Source organism: Thunnus maccoyii, chromosome 3, assembly GCF_910596095.1.
Source record: "Thunnus maccoyii chromosome 3, fThuMac1.1, whole genome shotgun sequence".
NCBI lineage: Eukaryota > Metazoa > Chordata > Actinopteri > Scombriformes > Scombridae > Thunnus > Thunnus maccoyii.
This window is the reverse complement of record NC_056535.1, coordinates 12,590,786-12,617,672: the sequence shown is the minus strand read 5'-3', so window position 1 is coordinate 12,617,672 and position 26,887 is coordinate 12,590,786. Positions and strand designations below refer to the sequence as shown.

Here is a 26,887-nt window from a genome sequence, read left to right as displayed (position 1 = left end):
AGCCGCTGCACCTGTCTCCCCGCTGCTTCTCCCTCCGCCTCCGCTGGCCGCATCATCTCCTCCCGCAGAGGCAAGTGGAGCAGCAGCGTCTCTCCCCCTCCTGTCTCAGCTTTATGTCTGTGAGGGCTACTCAGCGTCGGTGGGGATATTTCATCGATGCTCTCCACCTAATGTGACAATTTCATACTACTGCTCGAAACACCGGCTGAAGCAATGGGAGCCTTTGGAGTGATAATAGGGATTTTACAGTACGCGGGACTTTACATTCAACTTAACGCAGCTCTCAACGTCGGACACAGTGAGGTGGACAATCACATCTCTGGAAATGGTAAGTTTTTTATGCCCCTGTTTGTAGTAGCTAGTAGTTTTTATAGGTCAAGAAGCCATTAATATTATTATATTCACTCTTGATGGGGGGTGACTGGGTGGGGTTCAGTGAACATTGTTCTGGTGGGGATCTCTTTTTTCTGTTTTTGTTATAATAGACGACTATTTCTTATTGTTGTCTGTGGTTAGTTCAGATACCTGACGGTGTGTTTATCAGCCTTAATTAAACGTATGAATATCGCACTTTTATTATGTTTTAATGAGTCCACATGAAAGTGGCTGAATACAGTACAAGCTGATTAAGCTTTAAATAGAAGAAATAACTTTTTAACTTATTAAGAGCTGGTGTACACATTCCACATTCATATTTTGCATTCAAATTGATTCATTATAATGTCAGCACAACCCATCTTGCTTGACAAATTCAGGCGCCTCATGAAGGACTTCAAAAAAAAAACTGTAGCCTATTAAGCTGCTTCAGCCGGCAAACGGGAATTTCAAGAGGCTGGTGGTCATTATGTGTTCAGGAATGTTGTGTGTACGTATTTCTGCAGAAATTCCCTCATTTAAAATTACTCATATATAAAAATTGTACAGATGCAATATCAGAGGATGGACTAACTTCAGCTGTAATAAGGTGAGCAAAACAAATAGCTACAGTACAGCCTCCATTATGTATGATAGTTATATTTTGTAAGGATTATGACTGTTACAGTGGGGTCTCTCAGGATATAAATAACTCTTTGTTCACCTGTATGAGCTGAACGGTGTTGTACCTGATTAAAATTAAAATAAGCTTTGTGCGTTGTTTGGCATCAAGTGAATTAAAGGGAATATTATCAACTTTACACAGAACAGATGAACTTTTTCAGGCCCAGCTTTGCATACATACTGTACTCATAAGATCACACCTCATAGCCACTGAAGACTGAATTATATGAGGGTCAAGTGCTTTGCTTACAGACACTTTAACAGCGATAACTCTTAACCCTGCCGCATCAGGGATTCAAACCACCAGAATTTCCGGGCACGAACACTCTTCTTTGACCCAGCACTCCCATTTAGGATTTAGGTCTAGGCTAGTTAGAGTTAAAATGCTATCTTCTATGCAAAGCAGTCACTTAAAGGCATACTGTGCAGGATTTTCTTAAAAAACTATGTATAGACTCATACAAAAATAATCCCTCTCAATCATCACTTATGACCCACCAGAAGTGTATGGTTGTGTACAGTATGTATATATAGAGACTCTGCCCTCCGCCTGTATTTTCCTATTATTTTGCTGTGTTCATGATGTTTCTGGGCATCAGCCTTTGGGCAGTGGGTGCGTAGCCCCCAGCCAATAACAGCACACAGGGTGTGATGTTGGGACATGTAGCAGAGCGACCAGGTTACATCACTGTCTCTGTCTCTCTCCTCTGCTCCGCTCTGCTCTCTGTCTCCATATCATGGATGTATAAAGAGCTGCAGGTCTGTGTGTCTGCTTGACCGAGGGCGGGACTGAGCTACACACACACAGAGCAGAGAGGCCACAGTGGACAGGATGAAGTTCTGAATTCACACAAAATCCAGTAATGCGGCACCTTCCTGCAGGCTTGGGTGTGTTTATTTGTGCTTTAGAACGTAACCGCTGTGAAACAATCAGAAAAAAACATTGAATTTCTCTGATTCACGGCTTTGTTTTCACCAGCGTTGCTTCCTCTCTTCATTCACTCTCTAGCTCGCTTGACCACTGCTGCTCTCTCTCTCTCTCTCTCTCTCTCTCTCTCTCTCTCTCTCTCTCTCTCTCTCTCTCTCTCTCTCTCTCTCTCTCTCTCTCACTCTGGTGCTCTGGAGGGGCCAATATTGAATGCTTTGTGTTTATAAACACCAACCGACAAATCCTGCATAGTATACCTTTAATTTTTAGGACACTTTGTAGAGAATTATAGAAAGCAGGAATATGATCTCTATATGAGAACTGTATTTTAAATAATACATCATTCATATAAGGCAAAAACCATACTGCCTATGTGGCTGAAGGTTTCATGAAATGGCAACTTGTAAGATGATGCAAGCCAAGGTGAACCATTAAAACTAAAAAAAAGCACAAGGGTATGTGCCTTCAGTGTTCTTAAGACAAATTACTGCTCCTGTAGGCGCCCAAATGAGAGAGGGGATCTGTGCTGTGCTATGTGCTTTTTATAGAGGTGGGTGAAAGCTTTGGATGCCCTCTTACTGTACTGTAGCACCTTTACCATATTTCATATTCACAGCTGGATAGCTCTTGTTGAAACAAATAACAGTATGAGTTTACAGTTGTTCAGGGCTTTGTTGGGTCGCTAAGTGACTGATTAGTTTGTGTCCTATATTCCTATCCTAGTCCTATATTAGTATATGAGTATATAGTATATATTTTCACCTACAGGTAATAGTGATTGAAACCACAGTTTCATGCTGTAGGTGAATAAATCCTTGAATATGTTATTGTTTGTTAAATAATAATGTTCAGACAACTGCTAATTTTGTTATTTATATCAGTGTCAGCTTTTTTGGGACGTAATTGGCATTTTTACCTTCAAGTTATTTAACCTCTCTAGCAGCTCCAAACATAGATTTACTGTTATCTAATTAAAGTGTGTTATAACCACTTCATCACTGTGTCTCACTAGCTGTCCCCTGAGTCCTTTCTGCTTAGCAAGTTAGCTTTAGCTCGATCACTATAAATGAGTCCGGTGTGCAGCACTTCCAAATGGATTGACTGTCTTGGACAGGTTAGAAAATGAATTAGTAGCATTTCTCCCAGAGGGAGTTAATTAAAATTGGCTATAATCGTTGTGTTCTCTTTCCAACTCCATGTCTCAAACTGGCCATAAAGAAGTAAAGCCTTTAGGGAGTGGAGTCTTAAAAAGGGATGAAAACTCCTCTGAAAAACAGGCTGTTCAGGTTTTCAATACCAAATTCAAAAAATAATCTTGAATGAAATAAAAGCCTTGTATTTTCACTTTTGAACAACAATGGCTCCACCACCCGAAAAAAAGAGTACAGAGTTTTTTTTTAAAAATCGGTCTCTTTGATAAATTGCCCAAGCAAGCGGGGGGAGCTGAGCCTTCATGTAGAGCAGAGATGGTGGATGCACTGTTCTGGAGAGTGCTTGTTATACTCAGCCCAGACTCGTTTGTTTCAGATAAGTGCATCTGGCTTGGGCCCGGTTGGCCCCTGTACCCCTATTTCCACTTCAGCTGAAGCATAAATCGAATCACCTGCAACGCAAAATTAAACGTTCTGTGTGAAGACAAATGACCAGGTTAGGTGGATCACTGACTTCACCTCATTGTGTGCTATATGTGTCAGAGTAAGTTCGCTGCTCACCTGCCGAAGGTTTAGTGCATGTGTGTTCTTGTGTCGGGGGGTTTTGTCCTTGTAGGAGGCGAGGAACAAAAAATGATAATGATGACCCCGCGCGTGGTTTCATGATCAATTCCAAACACTTCATTTCCAGCGGAAGACATTGCGATGTTAGTGCTCTTTGGCAGTGTTCATCCTGTTATCCATCTTGAGCGTACCACTTTCACAGTGTGGGGGCGTGTACCAATTCATTAGGCTTCCAAAGTGTCTGGGATCCTCTGCCAGTCCTCTGCTTGGTGTCCTCTTAATGAGGACGGCCAGCCCAGGCAGTTTGCATTGGCTTTCAATTTAATGGAGCTCTGACTGTGCGAGGGGGGGCAACAGATTGTACAGTCATGCTGTCACAGCAGAGGGTGCTGGCGGAGGCTCAGTAGGAGAGAGCAGGAGAGCGAAAGGATGGTTGAATCAGTGCTCACCTCGAGAGGATATTGGAGACAGGAGTTTAACATGTCGGAACTTGAATTGACAGCTGCTTCCTCTGGTGACACAGTGATCTCGTGACCCACGGTTGAAAAAGTATAAGAGATCCTTCTATGAAATCCATAGGAATAAAATAAAAATTTCCAAAGACAATAAGTATTTCCAGAGATATTTTTTTAGAGGAAGTAATCTACTTTCAGTTTGGGTTTTTTTCAACATCAGGATCAAATTTGTTGATCAGAGTTCATTGTTGATAAGGTATCAACTTTCATTTAAGGTTTATCTAATTAAGAATACAGACAATTAGAGCTGCAATGATTACTTGATTAACTGATTAGTCGATTGACAGAAAATTAATCAGCAACTATTTTGATCATCAGTGACATTTACTGGTTTGCAGCTTCTCAAATGTGAGGATCTGAAGGTTTTTTTGCATCCTGACAGTAAACTGAATATCTTTTGGATTCTGAACTGTTGATCAGACAAAACAAGACATTTGAAGACATCACTGTCTAAGAAATTTTAATGGCCATTTTTCACTATTTCCTGACATTTTATGGACAAACAGATTAATCGATAATGAAAATAATTGTTAGTTGCAGCCCAACATACAAAACACTCATATAAAAGAGCCAAATGCTTAGTCTTGTCTCTTTGCTTTAAAAAAAGTAATTATTTTCATTATCGATTCATCTGCAGATTATTATCTCCAATAATAAATTCATTTTGGTCTATAAAAATAAACAGAGTAAAAACACCCATCACATTTTCCCCATAGCCCAGGGTGATGTCTTCAAATTACTTGTTTTGTCTGACCAACAGTCCAAAACCGAAAGATGATCAGTTAACCCTCACATATGACAGAAATAAAATTAAATATATTCACATTTGAGAAGATGGAACCAGTGGATTTTTGGCATTTTTTGCTTAAAAAATCATGGAAAAGATTAAATGATTATCAAAATTGACTAATTGATCCAGCCATAACAGGTTGAGCTCTTAAAATTTGTCCTGAATCACCGAAGGGAGCAGATAGCATTGTTTTTGCCATAGGCGAAAAGTCTTTGAGAAGTGAAATCACTTGCCACTAAAAAAAGGGAGGGAGGAAATCGTCCCCGAACTGTGACACTTTGTAGTGAGCTTTGTGTGGGCCCTTATCTCTTTGCACGCAGTAAACACCAGGGACAGAGAGAGCTTCACCTGGATAACCTGCTCAGTTCTGCTCAGTAAAAAGTGCAGTGATAGCAAATAATGTACAGATTTTTTTCAATCAAGAGGATGGAGAATATACAGTACATTTGTGATGAGGAACTGTTTATATGATCTCACTTATAGTAAACTCACTTGGTAACTGCTGTGCTTAACTGTCCCATCTCATGAACACATACACAGCATCACTTAAAGGTTCTCAAGGGCAACATAGTCAATCAGAACATGATGTTATCTTACATCTCTGGGGACTCCAGATAGTGTGCATTCCTGAAAATGGCTCCAAGCCCCGGTATGTGTTGTCAACAACACGTGCTACTTCATGTTGCCACACACATGCAGAAATAGCCTCTGAGGCTTGTTTGTCTCAAGGGCTATGAAAAATTCACTCCGCAGGCCTGGAATATCAGCAGCAACAGGCAGACAGCTGCTTGCTTGATTACCGGCTCCATTCTTATTTCATTATTTTACCTTCCACCTTGAATGGCGGCTGAAGGTCTCACAGTGAGCAGTTATTTCCCTAAGGAGACTGCTGTCTGTTTGCCCTACCGCTAGTTCTGAACCAAATACAGCATTATTGACTTTCTGGCAAATTCCCAGACTACTTATTTTTGTTTATCAGTGTTATTGTGTTTTTCACACATTTAGTTACAGGTTGTCACTAGTAACTGCTGTATAGAAATCTCTTGAAATCAGGTTGATAGTAGTATTGAGAGCTGCAGACATAATGTTTGACTCATCTGTGACTTTAAGTAATATATAGCAACATTATAAACATGCCAGTGTTAATGTCAATGAAAATAACTATATAACTAAATAAAACTGACTTAATCTTGCTGCTAAATAACATCATTTTCATTGGAATTACGTGAACACTTAAAACATGTTTCTAAACCAGTGCTGCGACATTTGAATGTTTTTCCCATATTCACTAATCAAACTAAACCAAACATGACTCTCACTAGTTAGTTATCTGCATGCAGGATTAAAGCTTTTTAAGATCAAGATAAATATCTGCAGTAGGTCTCTTTATTACAGGAGCTTCTTCTTGTTTCATTCACCGTTCCCGTGAGTCTTCCCTGATTATTAAAGCCATTCATCAAATTAGTGAAATACCTCTTCCCAGAAAGATTCTGTTCACGGGCTATTTACATTCACCTTGGTGGAAGTTATGATGTTAGCTGTTTTTTTATGTCTTGGTATTTACAGCGTCTGTCCTTTTTTCTTCCCAATGAATCATTTCTTCTCTTCAGTGCCCTGCGGATGTGACTGAAATGGAAGCATTGAGTTAATGACCCTGATTTCAGCTGTCCCCGTAAGGTGGCAACTTTTCAGGTGAAAAAATGTTTGCATTTAACCCCGAGAAGGATTTTCACAATTCTCACAGCTACTAGTGTTTAACTTCAAATGTCCCTTTGTGTCTCATTCTTTCACCACCTTTTACATGACTGTAAGGTACAGTATGTGCCAACATTTTGGCACAAAGTTCCTGATTTCATGCATATATACAACATGTGTTCTAAATTCTTCCATTATTTGTAAAGTCTTTTAGAACATTAGAATAATTCAAGTTGAAAAAAAGATGAACACAAATTAATTACCACATTATTTACCCATTCTTACTAAGAGGAGAGTAAAAAATTAAAGGCAATGTTCTATATTTTTCTTATTGTCAACAAATCACGATGAAAAGACCAAAACCAAGAAACGTGTATTGCCTGTGTAGCCAGATATAGATCATTCCTCCATTGTTAATGAATTGAATTGAATGACTAAAACAGTTATTCCATTAATAAAATAGTTGCTGATTAATTTTCGGTTGATCGACTAATCAATTAATTGACGTTGCAGCTCTGTTGACATGTTCTTTCATTATCATGGGCACTATAGTTTATTTGAAGTCAGTTCCACATACAATGTCTAAAAAACTAAAAACTATCCTGCCCAGCAATTTTAGAAAATTACCAGGCCCTTTTTAAAAATAAAATAGTTGTGATCCATTTTTAAAGATTTCTGTCTGTCGTAGGAACAAATTGACTTAATGAAAGTACTTTGTGACACATCGTTGGTTCTGCTTTTTGCATGGGATTTGTTGACAGCGTGAAAAATATAGTCAACCTTATCCTGGAAAGGTTTGACAAAGAAAAAGAGAAGCTTGCAGGGTTGGTGACAAGCTTACACTGCAAGCTTTTCTCTCTTTGTCTCGCTCTCTTGCTCATACACACAAGCACACACACACACGGACAAGCAAAGATACGGATGTCACACTTGCTTCTCGTCCATGCTAATAAGCCCTCTGTAATTTAGTCATCCTCAAACAGCTCAAGCTCAGAGTATTGCAGGGAGGGAGAGGCAGAGAGGAAAAGAAGATCGATGGATTGACCTCACACTGGCACTCAGGCTGGATTTATCCCTCTCATTTTGCCTGGGACCTAAAATGAGAAAATATTTAAGAGTGGTGTCTTTTGGGTTTGAGCAGTGTACGTTCATTTGTTTATATATTTAAATCCTCCACCGCATAGTTTTCTTTCATTATTTTCTCCCTGTTTCATTTTTAATGAGTCTTTGGTGGATAGCAAGGAGCCGCCTCTGCGTTCTCGTGGCCTCACTTCTATCACTGCTCCAAGAGCAATATAGTGAAAAATTCCAAGGAGGACCATTTTAAAAATGCATGTACTGTACTTGCATCTTCAAACAAGGGTCCCCTGCTTCTGCTGGAAGACGGCTCTGACAGTACCATCTTTATGAAAATCTATACTTAGAAAAGGCCAAGCCAAGCAAACTTATTCTGTGCCAGCTATACAGCATTATATATGAGACAACCCAGTGTGCTTCAGATTTCCCTAGAAGTCAATATTCACTTCAGAAGTGAATGTTTTCACTTTGCCTGTTGGCGGCCATGATAATTTACCAGTGGAGTCAGCTTTTGTGTTGATTTAGCATTCTACCAAGGTTATGGGATTGATTTCTGGTGACGCTACTGTGATTAAAGTCAGGAAACAGTTAGATGTGTGCTGAGCAGGCTTGTCAGGGCTTGACGCCGGCTGGGAGACATTCTGTTTGTCAACAAGTCGTGTTTCACAGGCAGGTTGAAGAGGGCGCCTGCATAGCAAACCGAGAGGCAATTTGACAACTGTCAGATCGATAAAGCCGAGAGGAGGAGGAAAAAGGATGGGAGAGGCAGGAGGGCGGGGCATTTATCAGGGCCCTGCATGATTTGATTGTGTCAAGACAGTATGATCGTATGTGTTGTAGCTTTACAAAAGTCTACTGATTTCAAGCAAATTATGATTAAAAACTAACAAAATTTTGTTTTAAACGTGAATAGTTTTTTTCTGATGTAAAGCATAACACAGTAAACAGTACTGTAATAAATACTATAATTAATCAATCAAATTTATAGATACTGGAAAATATTTTAACAATAATGTGATATATAATATTGTGATATACTGTATATTTATTATCAGCCGTATCGCCCAACCCTACAAGATCATACAGATCATCACTTACTAAGTCAAGAATAGGTTTTGAATTTGAGAATCGATTCTGAATAGAATCACGACACCAAGAATCTGAATACAATCAAATCATTAGATTCCTAAAGATTCCCACCCTTACAGACCCTCTATGTGAGAAGCATAAAATGAGTGAGGTATCTGCTGGAAAAGCACATGTGGAAAAAAATGTGTGGAAGTTTTGAGGGATAATATTCATTTGGGTGCTGAAGAAATTTGACGTCATCACAACTTATATTATAAGCTTAATTTAAATGAGAAATCAAGAAGTCTTGAAAAGTTCACCTCTCATGTTCTGGAAAGCAACAGACGCTCTGTCTCTGCACACTTGAGACAGAACCTCTGACAGACAATTAAATCAAAGTTCCATGAAAGCACTCTAACAAGGCTCTTGACAGACAAGTGAAGAAACATTTCCATTAGTGAAGGGTGAAACTGAAAGAGTGTCAGGAAGCATATTGTAACCCCATTAACAAGCTGGAGACTGACAAGCCATAGGGTTATTGTATTGTATTGACTTTAATAAAGCAAAGGGGATGATATGGGGTTTGATTGCACCTCCTGTCTGTCAGCAGCCAGACATTTCTCCATTCTCTGTTTAGCGGCGTCAAGTCAGGCTAACCCATTATTGCTAACTTTGGAGCTAAACCCCTTCACTTTTCCAGCAGTTGGGGAAACAACAGACATGACTTTTCTTGGTCTTGAGAAGCTGCAGCGTTTATTAACTGACACACTGTAGTCTGTACTGTACATTTACTGCCAGACTGACAACTTACTGCTAACCTTTTCCTCTGCTCTGCTCGCATTTGCCGTGTCTTTTCTGCCACTCACTCAACCATACACTCACTCAACTACACACTCGCTACACCCACTGCCCTATTCCTCAAAATGGAGCTACGCTACCAAGAGTTTCTCGGGCAACGACACAGAGTTTAACTCACAAACAGCACCGCATAGAGAGGCCCCCAAATGCTATTGATTTCTGAATTAATGGTTATTTTTGGCATTAAAAAAAAGATTTCTTTGGCCTGGCAGCCCACCAGGCCTGTACAGTTATAGGGGAAACACTGGAACATTTGTTATATTTCTATTGAGGAAAATTATATTTAGATGATTATTGTTATCGTTTTATCGCCCAGCCCTACCCACTGAAGTTTTGTGGATGTGCATATCTTTGTATAGGGTGACAATATTTTCAGACCGGGACCCTTAAATGTGCTGCACGTTCAGGCACGCGAACATGTATGCGCTTGTGCAGGCACCATAGGCGGTTTCATCAGGATGGGGGACAGTTATTTCAGCGTATAGCACACCTACCGAGCGCACCTTTCAACACCATGGACAACACCTCAGCAGATGAAAAATTATGTTTTGTCTCCCAAAATCTACCAAGGCATTTTTCAGTGTGCAGACTGCTGGCTAAATGGCTGACTGTGACACATTCTCTGCCAGCTTTTTTTTTTTAAAACAAAAAGTACAAATCTCTTTATGGACTATAAATAACTTCATAGGCTATAACATAAAAATAACTTTAACTTACATGCTAAACGTTTATGTAAGCACTGAAAACAAGTATACAATTATAATTATTATTTTAATTGTGGTGAAAACAATTTGCTTGTGAATATTGAAAACTGGGACATTTTAGTGTTTTTACAGATATTTGTCAGGACTCAGGACATCCAACCTTAAACCAGGACAATCCCAGACAAACCGGGACGTCTGGTCACTGTATCTTTGTACATAGTTTAGTCTTTTAGATACAGCCACTACAAACATCAAAAATTGCAATATCACAACTTATCAGAAAAATAACCGTAAGTAGAGCACTTGAAAATATATAGTAATTTTGTCTGATAATTGACTTAACTGTTTGTTGTGGCTGCTGTTTACTGTGTAGAATAAGCACCTCTACACTTTGGTTGAAAATACTCTTAACATATTCAGAAAAAAATCTTTATACTTATTTGGATCTATGTGATTAGACAGAGATCTACAAACTGAAAGACTGCTGGTTATTTACACAACTTTTTGATATGGCTGTGACTATGCCATTGCTAGTAATGTGGCAGGTTAGTGTTAGTTTGTGCTTGCAAAGCCACATATATCTATTTAATTAAACATACACAATGTGTAGATAGAAATAAAAATATGTGCAGCCCCTAAAAAACCTGCAGATCAACATAGGGATTCAAAGAGTGTAAAAATAATCACATTTTGTTACTACCATGAAAGAAAGTAGAAGCCAGAGTTTTCAAAACTGCAGATTTTTTGTAATGCTTCCAGCACATAATGTAGAAAATGTTTCCATAAATTGCTGCATCTGTTGGGGAGAAGTTCTTTCTTTGTCCTTTGATCTTTATTGTGCAGTTGGAAGACACTGGTCTGTGTGTGTGCTTCTGTATGTCTGTGTATGTGAGGGAGAAACCATATGTGTGTTAAATGTTGCAGGATGATAATTTAAGAGGACCATCTAGGCTTCACATCAAGGCATTCTCCGCCTCCACCTCGTCCATTACTTTCTTAGATAGGGACACCTTGTGCATTAAGACTCACATAAAACATGTGACAGAAACACTCAGCAACACCATTATGGTTGATTTGTGGTTAGAAAATATTACGCATTACATCTTCTAAAATGCATTTCAAATGCTACATACAGCTACATCTACACACACACTGTATGCTGAATACAAGCCACAGGGCACACACACAGGAAGACTCCCAAGATGCTGAACACCTGCCAGAGTCATTGGGCAAGGCTCCAGATGTATTGAGCTACTCAGAGTGTTGGAAGCACCTCTTTATGCTAGACACCAGAGAGCCAACAGACACAGACTGCCCACTCAGAGAGGTAGAGAGAAGGGAAAAAGTGAGGGGAACTGAATTAAAGGAGGAAGGAAGGTAAGAGAGTATAGAAGAGGCTTGCATGAAGAAAAGAGGTATTAGAGACCTCTAATAGGTAGAAAGTAAGAATGAAAGGGCAATAGAAAACAGAGATAGAAGAGTTAAAAAGCAATGTGTTTTCAACAACACGAGCTGGAGATTTGTGGGAGATGTTACTGACCTGGAAAGATAGACGGCGAGAGAAAGAAAGAGCTAAGAAAGGATTTAAACAAGAGAAAGAAAGAGGTGGAAAATTTAGGAAGATCTTGTGTTTGCAGAAATGGGGTCTTATTGGCTGGGAAAATGGGAAAGTGCAGGAATTACCTTGCTGCTATAAGCCTGTCCTACTGTAACTCTGGACTCTCGGGTGTATTTAAGGACTCCCCGTGCAGCTCTCTCCTTGTCTTAACTTTGACTTCACACTATGGTTTCAGATGGCTGTGGAGATTCAGCTAGATTCATTAATTCTCCCTTCATACTCTACTTTGGTTGTGATTGCAAAAGAGTTTTATATATTTTTGAAATGCATTTAAGGTTATTTTTAAAGCAGATATAATCAAAAGTTTTATAATAACAATAGATTAAATGACTATGTTTAATGTCAGAGGGGTTGCTTGTAGTGACAGACACATCATCCAACTCTGCAGTTCTCCTCAACTCTAAGGAATTTTATATCTTCTTTAAGCTTTTTTGTCTTCCGGTCCACAACTTCACTGTTTTGATTCACTTCACTCGGTTCACTGCTCTCATAGCAGCAACAGGGAGCTGTTCTCATTAAAAGGCTTTGATGAACCCACTGCATGCTACCTGCCTGGCACCAAACAGCAGAAATTTGGTTGCAATCTGCAACCTCACCGCTAGATGCCACTAAATCTAAAAGTTAAAGTATATCAATGTTGTGTTTACAGATTGTTCCTGCTACCCCCAAGTGGGCAATTAGGTTAAAAAAGCTATTGCAGGTTATTGCAGAGAGGATGTTGCAAACAATCACACAAAATTATGTGAAATCCTATTTAATATAAGGAACTTGGTTTAATTAAGCAATGCTACTGTTTAGTCTACAAAACATAAAAAACAAAGACAGAAATCTTACTTAGTCTATGACTATAAATGTTTTGGTTTTATGATATGAACCGTAGACTGTATATAAAGACGGACATAGCGAGGTGTAACGTCACTGAATGGTTTGCATTGGAAACAGTTTGAAGCCCAGAGTTGCTGCTTGTGGTCGATGCCATCTTCCAAACAAGGTGTGTGGAGTGTTGCCTTTCACGCTTTGGAAACATGCCCCGCTAACTCAGACTGAAGTTAACACTAGCTTACTGGGAACACACTTGGGCTAACATTAGCTCCTTTAGCTAAATTATGCTAACAGGGCAGGTATAATAGTGTAATAAAGTAACATTAAACTTACAGAAATATTGCAACAATTACATAATTACTTATTTATTTCTTCTCATCCTCTTATTACTTTATCTTAATCTTACTACTTATCTTAGCCTTTCTTAAAGTGTGAACAGGAAATGTGTACATGTTTTACTTGGTAAGTGACAAAAATAATCAATTATCAAAATTTGTTTTCTATCCATCATCTCTAACCGAGTCATAAGGTAATTATTTCAGCACTATTTCAGTCAATTAAGACTGTGTTTTCACAAATGCTTTTATAATCCCTATATGCACATCTTGTTTTTCTGTCTTTGACTCTGTGTTCCACAAACATCTTTTTCGTCTGTAGGAACGCAGCTTGTTCAAAGTGACAGATGCTGCTGTCTGTCTCTGCCGCTAGCTGTTGATATTGTATCATGAGGACAAAAAAAAAGTGCCAGCACCCGCATTGCATACTGAGAAAATTCAGATGATTGAAATGCCACCTCCTGTTGTTTTGGTCATATATTTTATGTACAGTGAAGCTCTCTGCTATTCCAGGCTTCAGCTCTGGCACCATAAGTTCAAAGTTACAAGCCATTGTGATAAGTTTTGTCATACTCTCCATGCTCTTCATCAGGCATCTCAGAGAAGACGTGCCAGCCTTGAATAATAAGATATATAGAAGAAGAAAAAAAAAGACTAAAATGTTTTTTTTCACTTGGAGGACAGTTCAAAACACATTTACAGTTCTTTCTGAAATGCAAAGTTAATACTGTTATAAAAAGAAGAATTCTGGACATGAAATCATAAAAAGACAGGTGAAAACTTTTGTGTTGTTGTTTTTGCTGAAATCAGTTTCAAGATGTGTTAGAGTTGACTTGGTAAATAAAAAATATTCCCCCTTTGTGGCATCAGAGTGAAAGGAATTTGTCGCAATCAAATGATTGAGAGACATTTATCTTTTGTGTCACCAAGTATTGATTTAGCCTTACTGTGTAATGTTTTATAAATAATTGTCTGCTTACTAGTTGCCGTATATATTGTGTAGGTACTTGCTGCTACTGTGAGCTCCTCGCAGTCTGGTTATGTTACAGAATAATTTCTGGATTCTTTAACTACATAATAATGATCAGAACCATTCCCTCAGATGCTATTTCTGAATTTCTTGGACTAGCTCAGTTCAGATTGGATTGCCTTGTTATTCTGAAAGAGTTTCCTGCCATTAGGAGAGACATGCATCATCAGATGAAAGTGAATCATAATGCCAGCTGTGATTACAGTCTACCGTGGCATCTAAGAAACAGTTAGTGCCACAGGAAATTGTCCTAGAAAAGGCCTCCCACTGTGCAGCAGAATCACTAGAAATCAGAGAGGAAGCATTTAACGTGTTTCGTCTCCTTTTGTGTTATGCAGAGCTGCACAGAAATCAAAAATATTACACTGAACAAACATTTGTCTGCTTTATATATCTATACTATATATATATATATATAGCTTCTTCCTTCCTTTTCCTGTCCTTTCATCTGTCTTAATAATGTATCCTAGAAGGGTGATAGTTGAAAACACTCATTATCTGTAGAAGTTTCTATTTGTTTGAGTAAGTGGCTTCACTTTTAAAGTAGAAGAAGAAGATACAAGAAATCTTAGGAAGCAGTAAAATGTATCAACTGTCTTGTGTATCCAGGTAAAATATTAAATGTACTTATTGTAATAATTATAAGTACGTTATTTTATCTCCAGCTCCTTGTGTAGCATGTAGAAATTATGTCACCCTTTACCTCTGCTTTAATAACAATAATCAACTCTCTGCAAGGTTTCAATTAAGACTAAGCATCTAAAGCCACACCAGAGTAAAAGAGGAAAAGTCAGGAGATCACCAAAGTTATTAGAATTCATCCTTAGGGGGAACATGAATGTGTTTACCAAATTTCATGGCAATCTGAAGAGTCATTATGATTCAACCTCTGTGGTACAAAAATTATCATGTGAAATAACGAAAACTGTTCAAACTGCAGAAAATAATGTATTCGTGTAGCATTTCATCACTCATACTGTTGTGAGAAGCTGTTTGAGAAAATAGGTTATCAGAGCCTTTAATAGCTTTCACTTTGATCACAGCATTATGCTGCGTGTTCTTACATACTACCATACCTTCAGGCTGTGTGTTTCTATATGTAATAGCTTCAGGCCGTGTGTTGTATAACACACCTCTCATGACCCACTTGTAGCTGACAGGTCCGTGAGAACTGCATGCGCTACGCTCTAGATGATAGCTGCTTCTTAACGCGGGCCTCAGAGAAAAAGGAAGAAAATATCTTCTCTGCCCTTGTATCTGTCAGTATCTTAATGTAGGATGCAGATGGAACAGGATTGGAGAGGTAGACTGAGCTTGACTGAAATGCATCTCATCTGTTATTTTTCAATCTCAAGATAATTTGCATAATAGAGGAGAACATGACAGGAAAAGTTTAAGAAAGACATAGTCTCCAGTGGCTAGAGTGTACCGTGTGCTGTTTTTTACCATCAAGTGCTGTCTGCTCATACATAATGGACCTCCATGTTGCCAAATGACAAAAGCATACTCCTTAATGATCAGGAAAACATTCCAACCATTTGAATATGAAATATGGAGACATCTTGTTTTTCCTTTATAATCGAGCCACCTTTTTTTTCTCAGCTGAAAATGTAAGAATAGACACAAGTCTTTGAATGCTTTGATTGTGGCTTTCAATTGTTGTCTCAGTAGAATGTCAGGGATATATACTCTAGTAAATATGTTGATTTTCACTGTGTTTTACTGTGTGAATATAGTGGCAGCATTCAGCAGCAGCAGAAGAACAGCCCGAGTGTCAGGTGCAGTGTGTCCACTGTTGTGGTTAAAAGAGGGTGCAATATAAATTCACCAGGGGCCCAACAACACAATATTACCAGGCTATATGAGCCGCATTATTGCTGTTTCTAATAATTTGCAATAAGTTGGGTATTGAGATGAGACATACAATGGCTTTCCAGTTTATGAGGTACACCTGCACAATCCAATCCAATCCAATTGTGCAATAGATCCTATCTTTGTAAAGCTTATATTGTTCCATTTTTTTAGCCACACAAGAGGTGTAGCTTTAGGGATGGAAATGTCAGTCAGTCTACCACTTTGGTCCAGATTAAAATATCTCATCAAATCATCAAATACCTCAACAGCAAGATGGATTGACAGTTAGTAGAGATATTCATGGTCTCCAGAGCAACAAACCTACTGAATTTTTTGCTCCCCTGGCTTTTCCTCTAGTGCCACCTTGAGGTTGGCATTTGTGGTTTTGAGTGAGTTAAAATATACCCCTACAGTCCCACAGGGCTCTGCCTTTGAACAATTCATAATAATACAAATAACACTGTATAACAGTTTGAAATTAAACATGGATTTAAAAAGGAAATATTACTCACTACTTTTGGAGATTTTGTTTCTTATGGATTGAACGCTGATAAAGTTTTGGACAGCATTTGTGCTTCTTATCATCTGTTCCCCTCACATCAAGGCAACTAGTGAGTCACATTTCAATTTGTTTGGCAGCTGCTTGTTTTTTTTTATCATTCTGAATGATAAAAGCTGTGTTTTATCACACTGTCAGCCTGCAGGTCACAGCGATGTTTTAATGATGTTTCTTTTCTAAAATACTTTGGAGAGAAGTTTTGATTATCTGAGCAGCTGCTGGTGTTTTAGCATTCTGATTGTGGTCGGCTGTGTTTTATCATAGGCTGACGGTTTTGTCTGTGAGTGTGTGAAGAAAACATGCCAAACTGCTGGTGGCGCTAGAAGATAAGTCAGGGATCACCAAAGTCAAAACTACTTAGGGTACTTTTTGTCGTTCCTGTATTAACAAGCCTTTCTAAAGGTCTTTTTCTTTCTTATCATTGTACAGTATGTGTGGTTCTTTGCTTTTCAGCTTCTCAGCCTTTCCTATCACTTTTCCTCACTTTTCCATCGATCTTTCTTAGCGCTTTCTTCTCACCACACTCACCTCACTTCACCTCTGCCCTTGTCCTTTTCTCTCTTTTCCTCTCTTTTCTCGTCCTCTCCTTTATTGGCCTCTGTGCGGCTCCATCCCTACAGTACGCCTCCTCCTGACAAATGAGGCCACTGCCCAGCCGCAAGCAGCGGTGCATCAAGGGCAAGACTCCTGAGGGCTCAGTCAGTCAAATGGCACCAAAGCCCTCTCTGCAGCTTCTCCATTCTCAGGCTTTTCCTTATATCTTCCTGTTCATCCCCGGATCAGCTTTGTCAATTACAGATGCAGTGACTGATTCCTCTCTCTGCTCACCCGCTCTGAAGATTTCCCGCCTGTCTCTCTTTTGCAGGGTTAGGCTCTTAAAGAGCGTTATCGTAGAATATTATCTATGCATAAAGCAAAGAAGTCACAGCTTACTTTGTAATGACACTTCATGTACCAAAGACTGTCTCTAGGACCTTTTACTATTTTATAACAGCTGCTGTCAAATCTCCAGAGTGAGTAGATCATGTGTTAAAGTTTCGCTCATGTAGGAGTCTTCCTTCAAATTTCAATGTGTGGGTGTGTGTAATGAGTTTTAAGAATTTTACTGTGTAAAGCCTTTTTATATTTACTCTTTGTGTAATGTGGGAGCTTTCAAGAGGCTGCAGCAGAGATCATCAGAATAAATACTTACAAATAAATACACAATACTTATAATATATATATATAATATAATACTTATAATAATTATAATACTTATAAATAACTACAAATTCACCTAATAAATACAATAAATTAGGCTCTACAGGTTCTGTGTATTGTTGAGGAAGCTTGACAATGTATTTGATTCTAATTGTTGCACTACTTCCAAATACTCCCTTAAAGAATAGGTTCACAATTTCTCAAGTCTATCTTAAAACAAGTCAGGTGTCCAAATGAACATTGAAATGATTGAAAATTTCCTACTGTAATCATTCCTCCTGTTCATACTGGCTATTAAAAGATCCCCTTCAAATGTGCTTTCAATATAAGTGAAAGGGGCCAAAATCCACAGTGTGTCCACACAGTCATTTTGTGCAAAAATGTATTTAAAAGTTGAGGCTTCAGCAGTCATTATATAACATCTGAAATCCTCCTCCTGCTGCGTTGACATTCTGCCTATAGGCTTTTTCAAAAATGTTTCTAACTGCATGGCTTCAGATCTTCTTCAAATTGTCAACACATGTCTTCTCTCAGGTTTCTTCCCACTGGCCCTGAAAGCTGCAGTCATCAAGCCACTCTTAAAAAAGAACAATCTATACACTTCACTAATGAACAATTACAGGCCCATATCGAATCTCCCATTTTTAAGTCAAATTAATGAAAATGTTTTTCAACAGCTGAACAACTTCTCAGCACTAAAGAACTGTTTTCATGTCTTCCAGTCAGGATTTTGACCACACCACAGCACTGAGACTGCTCTTGTAAAGGTCTTCAATGACATCCACTTAAACACTGACAGTGGCAGAATTTCAGTCTTTGTATTATTGGATCTCAGTGCTCAACCACAACATATTTCTAGACAGACTGGAAAACTGGGTGGGACTTTCTGTACTAAACTGGTTTGAATCCTACTTAAAGGACAGGGTTTACTTTAGGTAATTACACATCTGAGTAGGCAAAAATGACATGTGGAGTTCCCCAAGGCTCCATTCTGGGGTCTCTTCTGTTCAACATCCACATGATCCCACTGGCTCAGATTATAGAAAACAACAAAATATTTTACCATAATTATGCAGACGACACACAAATTTACATAACCACATCACCAGGGGACTATGGTCCAATACAATGACTGAGTAAGTGCATTGAACAAATCAACAATTGAATGTGCCAGAGTTTTCTTTAATTAAACAAATAAATAAAATAAACAAATTAATAAAACTGAAGTAATTGTTTTTGAGCCAAGGAAGAATGATTAAAAATAAGCGCTCAGCTTCAATTAGTAATGTTAAAAACCACAAACCAAGCCAGAAATCTTGGTGTAGTCATGGACTCAGACCTGAATTTCAACAGCCATATTAAGACAATTACAAAGTCAGCCTACTATTACCTTAAGAATATATCAAGAATTAAAAGAATTATTTCTCAGCAGGATTTTGATAAAAATATCTATGCCTTTATCTTAGTCAACTTGACTACAGTAAGGGTGTCTTTACAAGTCAAACAGCTGCAGCTGATTCAGAATGCTGCTCCTCGAACTCTCACTAAAACCAAATAAGTGGATCTTATCACTCCAGTTCTCAGATCTTTACATTGGCTTCCTGTCTGTCAAAGAATTGATTTCAAAATACTGCTGTTGGTTTAAAAAGCACTGAATGGTTTAGGGCCAAAATACATTTCTGATCTTCTGCTACCTTATGAACCATCCAGACTTGGAGAATCAGCTTTCAGTTTTTATGCTCCACATATCTGGAACAAACTCCCAGAAAACTTAGGGTCTGCTGCAACTCTCAGTTCTTTTTAATCAAGGCTGAGGACTTTTCTGTTTGCCACTGCCTTTTATTAGATTCAATTTGAGGCTTTTGATTATTCTTTACCTTGCGAGACAGCTGGATTTGCGAGATCATGACGTCACAAGATCACACAAGAATCCATCTTGTCAGGCTTCAAGTTATTCGCTAGACTGTAAAAAAAAATTTGGACGTAGTTATTGTGACGTCACCCACTGGTTTGTGGACTGCCGTTTTGAAGCCTCGAGTTTGGGGATTTGACCATCCCATCTTTGATTTGTGGAGCAAGAAGTGACCATATTTGGATGAGAGGGTGGAGCTGAACCTAGTATGAAAATGTTAATGCTAATTTTCATTAGCAAAAAACAGGCTTAAAACTATTAAAACAAAATGTACTTACCCGGAAAATCTGACCAGCCGACCCCATTAGAGGGTCTTTTAGTACAACCAAACACTGAAAAAGACTTTTAGGTGACCAACATGTTACAATTAACTTTCATGAACTGAAAACACACTGAAATAGTGGCAGCTATGCCTACATTGTGAATCTGGGGTTACACCATGGTTATATGACACAAGCAACATTGCTGTGGTAACGACTTGTCAATCACAAGGTAGCCACACCCTAAAGCATACCCTGCTTTATCGTCTATTTTACTGTAAATGGACCATAATTTACTAAATGAATATCATGCTGTATTGAAGAAGACTTGAAACTAGTGATTGAGATCATAAACTCATTAGGAAAGTGTTTACTGAGGTAATAAAGTGACAAGTAGGGTCATTTTCCCATAGACTTCCATACAATTGGACTTCTTTTTGCATGAGTCACCCCCTGCTGGCCGTTAGAAAGAATGCAGGTTTAAGGTATTTCGCATTGGCTTCACTTTTTGGACTGGGAGCTACCCGCTTGGTGTGGACCAACAAGCGTCCTATGATGTTTCTTGCAAGAATCCAGTTGCCTCACAAGGTAAGTCGGTGATAGACAGATGGTTCATTCAATCACCTGCCAAGTATTTTTTGAAAGTGCCTAGGCCTTTTCCAAACAGTTTCCAAGGACGACTTCTCAGATGTTTCTGTGTAACAAACCATCTGGTGTGTCAGGTTATTAATATCTTTCACTGCACTGTAACTTTTATTCTCCTGTTTTATTTGTTTTATTCTATTTTAGCTTATTTTTATTTTCTATTAACTCTTTAAAAAAAATGTATTTTGCCTTATGTTGCTTTTACATTTTGTCTTGATGCCTTTTATGTTTATGTAAAGCACGTTGAATTGCCTTGTTGAAATGTGCTATACAAATAAACTTACCTTGCCTAAATATGCTCATATAAATTTAATGCAGTCACTTAGGTTGAGAGAGAGGATGTAAGAGTTGACCAAGATGAGAAAGAAGTGTGTATTTGTTGTGGTGATTGTGAAAACATGACTAAAATGGGCAGTTATCTAATTAATGCAGATTATCTTGGATTTTCACTATATATTAACCATATCATAATTACAATAATCAGTACTTTATGAATACTGCCTGTGCAACATTAAACTGACTATAATGAGATGACATTTCATCACATAAAAGCTCAGCATGGTGTGTATGCTGATTGTGTATTGATTCCATGTATAGAAGTTATTTGTACAAAAGAGCAAAACCACCATAAAGGTTAAATTCATGTCATTTCTGACTGGTATCGGGGTTCAATGTGTCCATCAGTTATATGTCTTCTCCAGGCTTAATATACAGTATTGTAGCAATGATTAAAAGCTGTAATCATGTAAATGGACCATATTTATTTCAACATAAAGTTGGCAGTCAAAATCCTTCCAGCATTCAAGTGAAATTTGTCACATCTAAAACTCCAGACCATGTGGGGGGGGGGGGGCTTTTTAAAGGAACTCCCAAGTTGTAAGTGCTCCTTAACTCAATTATAGTATCATCCATTAACAACCTGAGTCATGTTTTCTTTTGTCTTGTCTCTCTTTGTTTTATTTTATCACAATCACCAGATGGTACGCTGTGGAGTGGCGGTCTCTCTCCGCCATTCTGAGTAGAAGTGGATTAACAATGAATTACAGTGTGTTTTAAGTCAGCTGAATGTGTGTTTACAGATAAAGGAGCATTTGGTCAGTTGACGTCTCTATTTTCTTGAGCTCCTATACACCAGAAGGATTACAAGTGCTCCCCCCACACACCACACACACACACACACACACTCACACTCTCTGAGTCAGATGATATGTGATGAGAAATGTGCTGTTATGATGAATTATTGACCATTACTGAAAGCCAATCCAGAGAGAAAATGATGTTCTCTATGGAGGTGGTTGGTCTTGTGTGTGGGATTGAAGTGCAATGACACTTACAAATTAGTATATCTGTATAATGTTCAGTTCAGGCTGCTGTACCATCGACAGTAGATAAATAATGTCCTTAACACCCTGTCATTTTAGTTTATATATATTCAGTTTTATTCAGTTCTGCCCTCTTTACACCACTTGTAAAATGATGACAACAGATTAAAAAGATTATTCAAACTGTAAATGTAAATGAGAAATGTAGATGTAGGGGAAAAAACAAAGGGAATAAAAACTACAGAACTGTACTTATTACAGGATATACAGTATGTAATGCAATTGATCATGCATGTTGGATAATACCTAAAAATTATTACCAAATAATCAGGGTACAAGTAGCTCTGGTTTGTCAAGTTGATACCTTCTTTCTGAATTTGCCATTGCTATATTTACTTGGCTACTGACACTTTGTCCTCATGTATCACACAGTTTTTCTCTTGCTGAAGTGTGATGCAGCCATGTCACCCGTTACATGTTGTCACTGAGCTCTCTTGGAAATAGAAATCTTAAGGATTTGTGTTTCTGTCATTTTGGGGATGTATTAAACCCATCATTTGTCTCAACTTTTCTTTAATTTTTCTTTTTTTTTCTCCTCCAGCTCTCTTTACAGAGGTGCCGCACGACATCACGACGCACAGTGGTGAGGATATAGAGATGGCTTGCTCCTTCCGCGGGGCGGGCTCTCCCTCCTACTCTCTGGAGATCCAGTGGTGGTACATCAAGGACCACAGAGACTGGCAAGAGAAGCCTGCACAGATCACTAATAATGTAAGCAAGAAGTAATTAAAAAGAAAGTTTTTTTCTTGTTGTTGAATGTATTAACGTACGTGATGACTGAGTGTGTATGGTGCTTAAAGTAAGTTAGTCACTCTTTCCATGTTATGCACCAAATACCAAAAATAAATTAAGATATTTAGTAACACATATCCAAAACCCTAAGAAAAGCATCAATCATAATCATAATTACATAAGGTAACATATGGGCATTTATGTTCATGTATAAAATGCCAAATAAATTGTGCACCAAGTAGAAGAAAAAAAGAAAAGAAATGGTATAACGTTAACCCTGATTCATGCATTCATTCAAACCTTTATTTAGACAGGGTAGGCCACTGAGAGCAAGCTCTCTTTTACAAGGATGCCCTGATTACAATACAAATATAAAATATAAGAAGAAATAAACATAATCGGCAAATATAAAAAGCAAATATGAACAGATAAGCAATAAGTAATATAAAATATAAGAAACAATAAAAGCAATATATAAAAGCAATAAAACACATAATATGAAAACACATTAAGGCAGTAAAAAGCAATATATGCACATAAAAGTTAAAGCTCAATTAAAACACATGCATTTACACTGCCCTGTGTCAGCTAAAAGAGATTTAAAATGATTAAGAGGGATTAACTTATCTAATTTTACTATCTTCTGCAAGTTGTTCCACTTGTGCGGAGAGTAATATTTATAAGGCAATTTCCAAATCTCAGTGCTAACATGTTGATTTTCAAGGATCAAATAGTCTTGGGACCTAGGGCAGTGTGAAATGTAACTGTAGTTAATAAGACATGTAAGGTACCCAGGAAGTTTGCCAAGGAGAGCTTTGTATGTAAATAGAATGCAGTGCTGTTCTCTTCTCACTGCCAACGACTGCCACCCAACTTTCTGATGTAGAATACAATAATGCGTTCTAAAGCCTTCCCTAGTTATGAACCTTAGGGCCAAATGATAGACTGCATCGAGAGTGCATATAAATTACATCAGTGCATATAAATTACATCACCATAGTCCATAACGGATAAAAAGGTTGACTGAACAATTTTCTTTCTTCATGCCTTATTTCTATAAAAGCCAGTTTTGCTTTTAAAGACTTTTTTAAAGACCATTTCCTCAGTATGTTTTTGAAACACAGCTCGTCATCTATCCAGAAACCAAGGTATTCATAAGGGGATTCTCTTTCAGTTGGTGTCCCATTAAGAGTAGTAATATTTACTTCAATGGCACTGTAGAAATCAGCATACATTTTCTTATATCTGAGTTTAACAGTAATTTAAGATCAATCAATGTTTGCTGTACCGCACAGAAATCAATATGCAAGTTTTGAACCACCTGGGTGGTGATAAAGGGTCTAACTGAAAAGTTTCATATATGTCTTTGTGCATCGTCCATGTTCGAAAAAATACATTTCTCTATTTCTGTGTGTAAACAATATATTGTTTGTGTGTGTGTGGTTTCCAGTAAAAAGGAAAACAAAATGGAGCTTATTATCTGTATCATTGAGATACTTTTGCTCATGGTTAATCCTTAAAAGCAGCCTATCATAACATAATTTGTGATGGATATTTTCTTATTCATGATATCAGTTAGAGCATTTTTGTGATAATTTTATTCAAAACCTTTTTTTACTCAGTGACCCACATTTTTTCTTCCAAGCTTAAACCTTTTTTATTTATTATGTCCATTTGCGGTTTCACTTTTTCAGCGGTTACAGTTCATTTTATTGGACAGAACTGCTCAAACTCAACCTAAAGCGTACTGTATACCACCAGACTGAGGGAAATGCAATATTAGCCACGGCAGAAACCCTCTGGCACGGAAACGAAGGGATAATTGCTGATTAGCATTTGCCAGCACTGGGGGAACAGGTTGACTCTCTCCCATCATGGGGGAACTCAGGCTCCCCTGTTGTGCCTCTAGACACTATAATTGGCACGGAGAGAGAAATAGATTTTCAAAATCTCTGTCTGCTCCATGCATAATTCATACCTATGCCCAAAAGAATACCTCTGTGCCTCTGCATACACACACACTCTCCTGCTCAGAGGCTCACATGCCTGGTGCTGTCGACTGCGTGCCCATACAAACATGCACATATAAGCATGCATACACATGCAGACAAAAACATAAATCTCAAACACCAAAGAAAATGGTAACTGGAACAGAACTGAAATCCAAGGAAGCTAAACTTTGTTAAGAAAACCCACTGAAAACATCAAACATGTCCACTGTTTTTTTGTTGTTTTTTTAAGTGCAGCCTTGATCAGCCTTCTGTTGCTAATGCTTCATCCATATTTCTGTGCAGGTTGTGCCCCTGGAGAAGACGTCCAAAGATGCCACTAAAATTAGTGTGAGTTTGATTTAGCACCAACTGTCAACTAGAAAAAAGCACAGTCAATATATCAAAGTAGTTGATTTTTTTAAGCTTCTTACCCAGCAAGCTTTGCAAGATTGTTTCCATTTATGGATGGATGCTATGTTAACTCTATAAAGTTCAGAAAAAGGTGTAGTTAGCTTGCAACATTAAATTATGTTGTTGGTTTATGGTATTATATTATATTACTTTTGTCCTCATTAGGTGGTGAAAGTGGCCGGCAGCAACATCTCCCACAAGCTCCGCCTGTCCAGCGTCAAGCCGTCAGACGAGGGCACGTACGAGTGTCGTGTCATTGACTTCAGCGGCACAGTGGCGCAGCACCACCGTGTTCGGGCCTACCTCCAGGTAGAGCCTGAGCGGAGACAGGGGTCGGATGACGTTCAGCTGCAGGAACCAAGGCACCGGTCGCAGGGGAACACAGTCCACCCACACCCTCACCACCAGACAGAGGGCAGGGAACTGAAGAGGAGATCAGCTGACAGCACCACTGACTGCAATGAGAGCTGTGTGCTTTAGAGTGTCATCAACACATACACACACACGTCACCACAGGGTTGAGGCGTCAGTCGTTAAATGGACCCTTTGTGTTTTCTTTGTCTTATCTTTAATATTGTTGTTTGGATGCCAATGTTGTTGAATGCCAATAAAGGGCAGCATTTTTTTGACAGTACATATGTTCTTTTTGTTGCTTTGTTATTTGTGTCTGTGCTTTTTCCTATTGCATTCAGTTGATGTTTAAGTGACAGTAAGGCTGTAAAAACAAAGGAAAAACTTTTATGTTGTCTGAGCAGGACTCCTTCATTGGCCAAGCATCCAGAACATTTCCTTACAGATAAATTTCTCTGACACAGAACAGACCCTGTCCTTTGGAAATGGCTCATTTCTACTCTTCTACTAAGCACATGCCAAAAGCTGCAGTATTTCAATATAAATGCTCTCTAAAGAATAAAGAATAAAATATGCATCTTTCATTTATCAATTTTTTTTAATTATTTATGCAATCTTTGTTTTAACACTTTGAAGGGAAACTCTGTATTTAGCGTTCTAAATCACAACTAGAATATTTGTCAAAATACAAATGTATGCCTTCATCACGTCAAGATGATACTGTATGTAAATTATTGTCTATATTCAATCCTGGCACTGTAAACTTTTACTGTTATGACTGAATTAAAGTTTATTCTGTGCTACGTAACCAAATGACTCAAGAAGCACAGCTCGTATGTTAATCACTCATTCTCTCAGCTGCAATATAAATATAACTTTTTGTTTGTCATTGCTGCATCACATTCTCCTCCTGACTGTGTTTGTTTGAAGTGCTGCTGTTTGATATCTGTTCTGTTAAATACATTCATTTGAAATGACTTTGGTCCCTTTCCATTGATTTTTCTGTACTTCTGTTAGTTGAAAGGACTGATAATACTATGATACATGATTTCAGCTGGAGTGAAACAAAAAAAAAAAATCAGAAATATTTGGAAATGTTTCAACATAGTAATTAGATCTATTTCATTTGATAATGGCTTTTGTGGGTAGGCCATTTTCCCGTGGTTTAGCAGCACAAACTTGGTTTGTATATCCTTGTGTGTCTTAACTTGTTATGTGTGGTGAAACTACATTTTTACAATTAACACATGTTGTAGATGGGATGGTAGATGAAGGTTGTCTGCATCCCTGCCAAAAGGTGTTAAACGTATAACTGTTTACTTATATATAACAGTTAGGTCAGTTTAACCTGCCCCATACACTCAATACAATAGACAATTTTGCATGTGCATTGGTTC

General features: G+C 38.2%; 1 protein-coding gene across 1 annotated transcript; it reads left to right on the top strand.

The window, feature by feature from the left end:
* The first annotated feature begins 204 nt into the window (after positions 1 to 204).
* Positions 205 to 26,467, top strand: vstm2l (V-set and transmembrane domain containing 2 like). Its single transcript, XM_042406906.1, has 4 exons — positions 205 to 328; positions 22,547 to 22,716; positions 25,032 to 25,076; positions 25,305 to 26,467. The coding sequence occupies exons 1-4, from the start codon at positions 214 to 216 to the stop codon at positions 25,617 to 25,619; spliced, it is 645 nt and encodes a 214-aa protein (XP_042262840.1). The 5' UTR covers positions 205 to 213; the 3' UTR covers positions 25,620 to 26,467.
* Positions 26,468 to 26,887: the final 420 nt, after the last annotated feature.

Coding starts and splice junctions, on each gene's coding strand:
- vstm2l (XM_042406906.1), top strand. CDS start 214: ATGGGAGCCTTTGGAGTGATAATAGGGATTTTACAGTACGCGGGACTT. Junction 22,717..25,031: donor CTGCACAGATCACTAATAAT/GTAAGCAAGAAG, acceptor ATTTCTGTGCAG/GTTGTGCCCCTGGAGAAGAC. Junction 25,077..25,304: donor AAGATGCCACTAAAATTAGT/GTGAGTTTGATT, acceptor TGTCCTCATTAG/GTGGTGAAAGTGGCCGGCAG.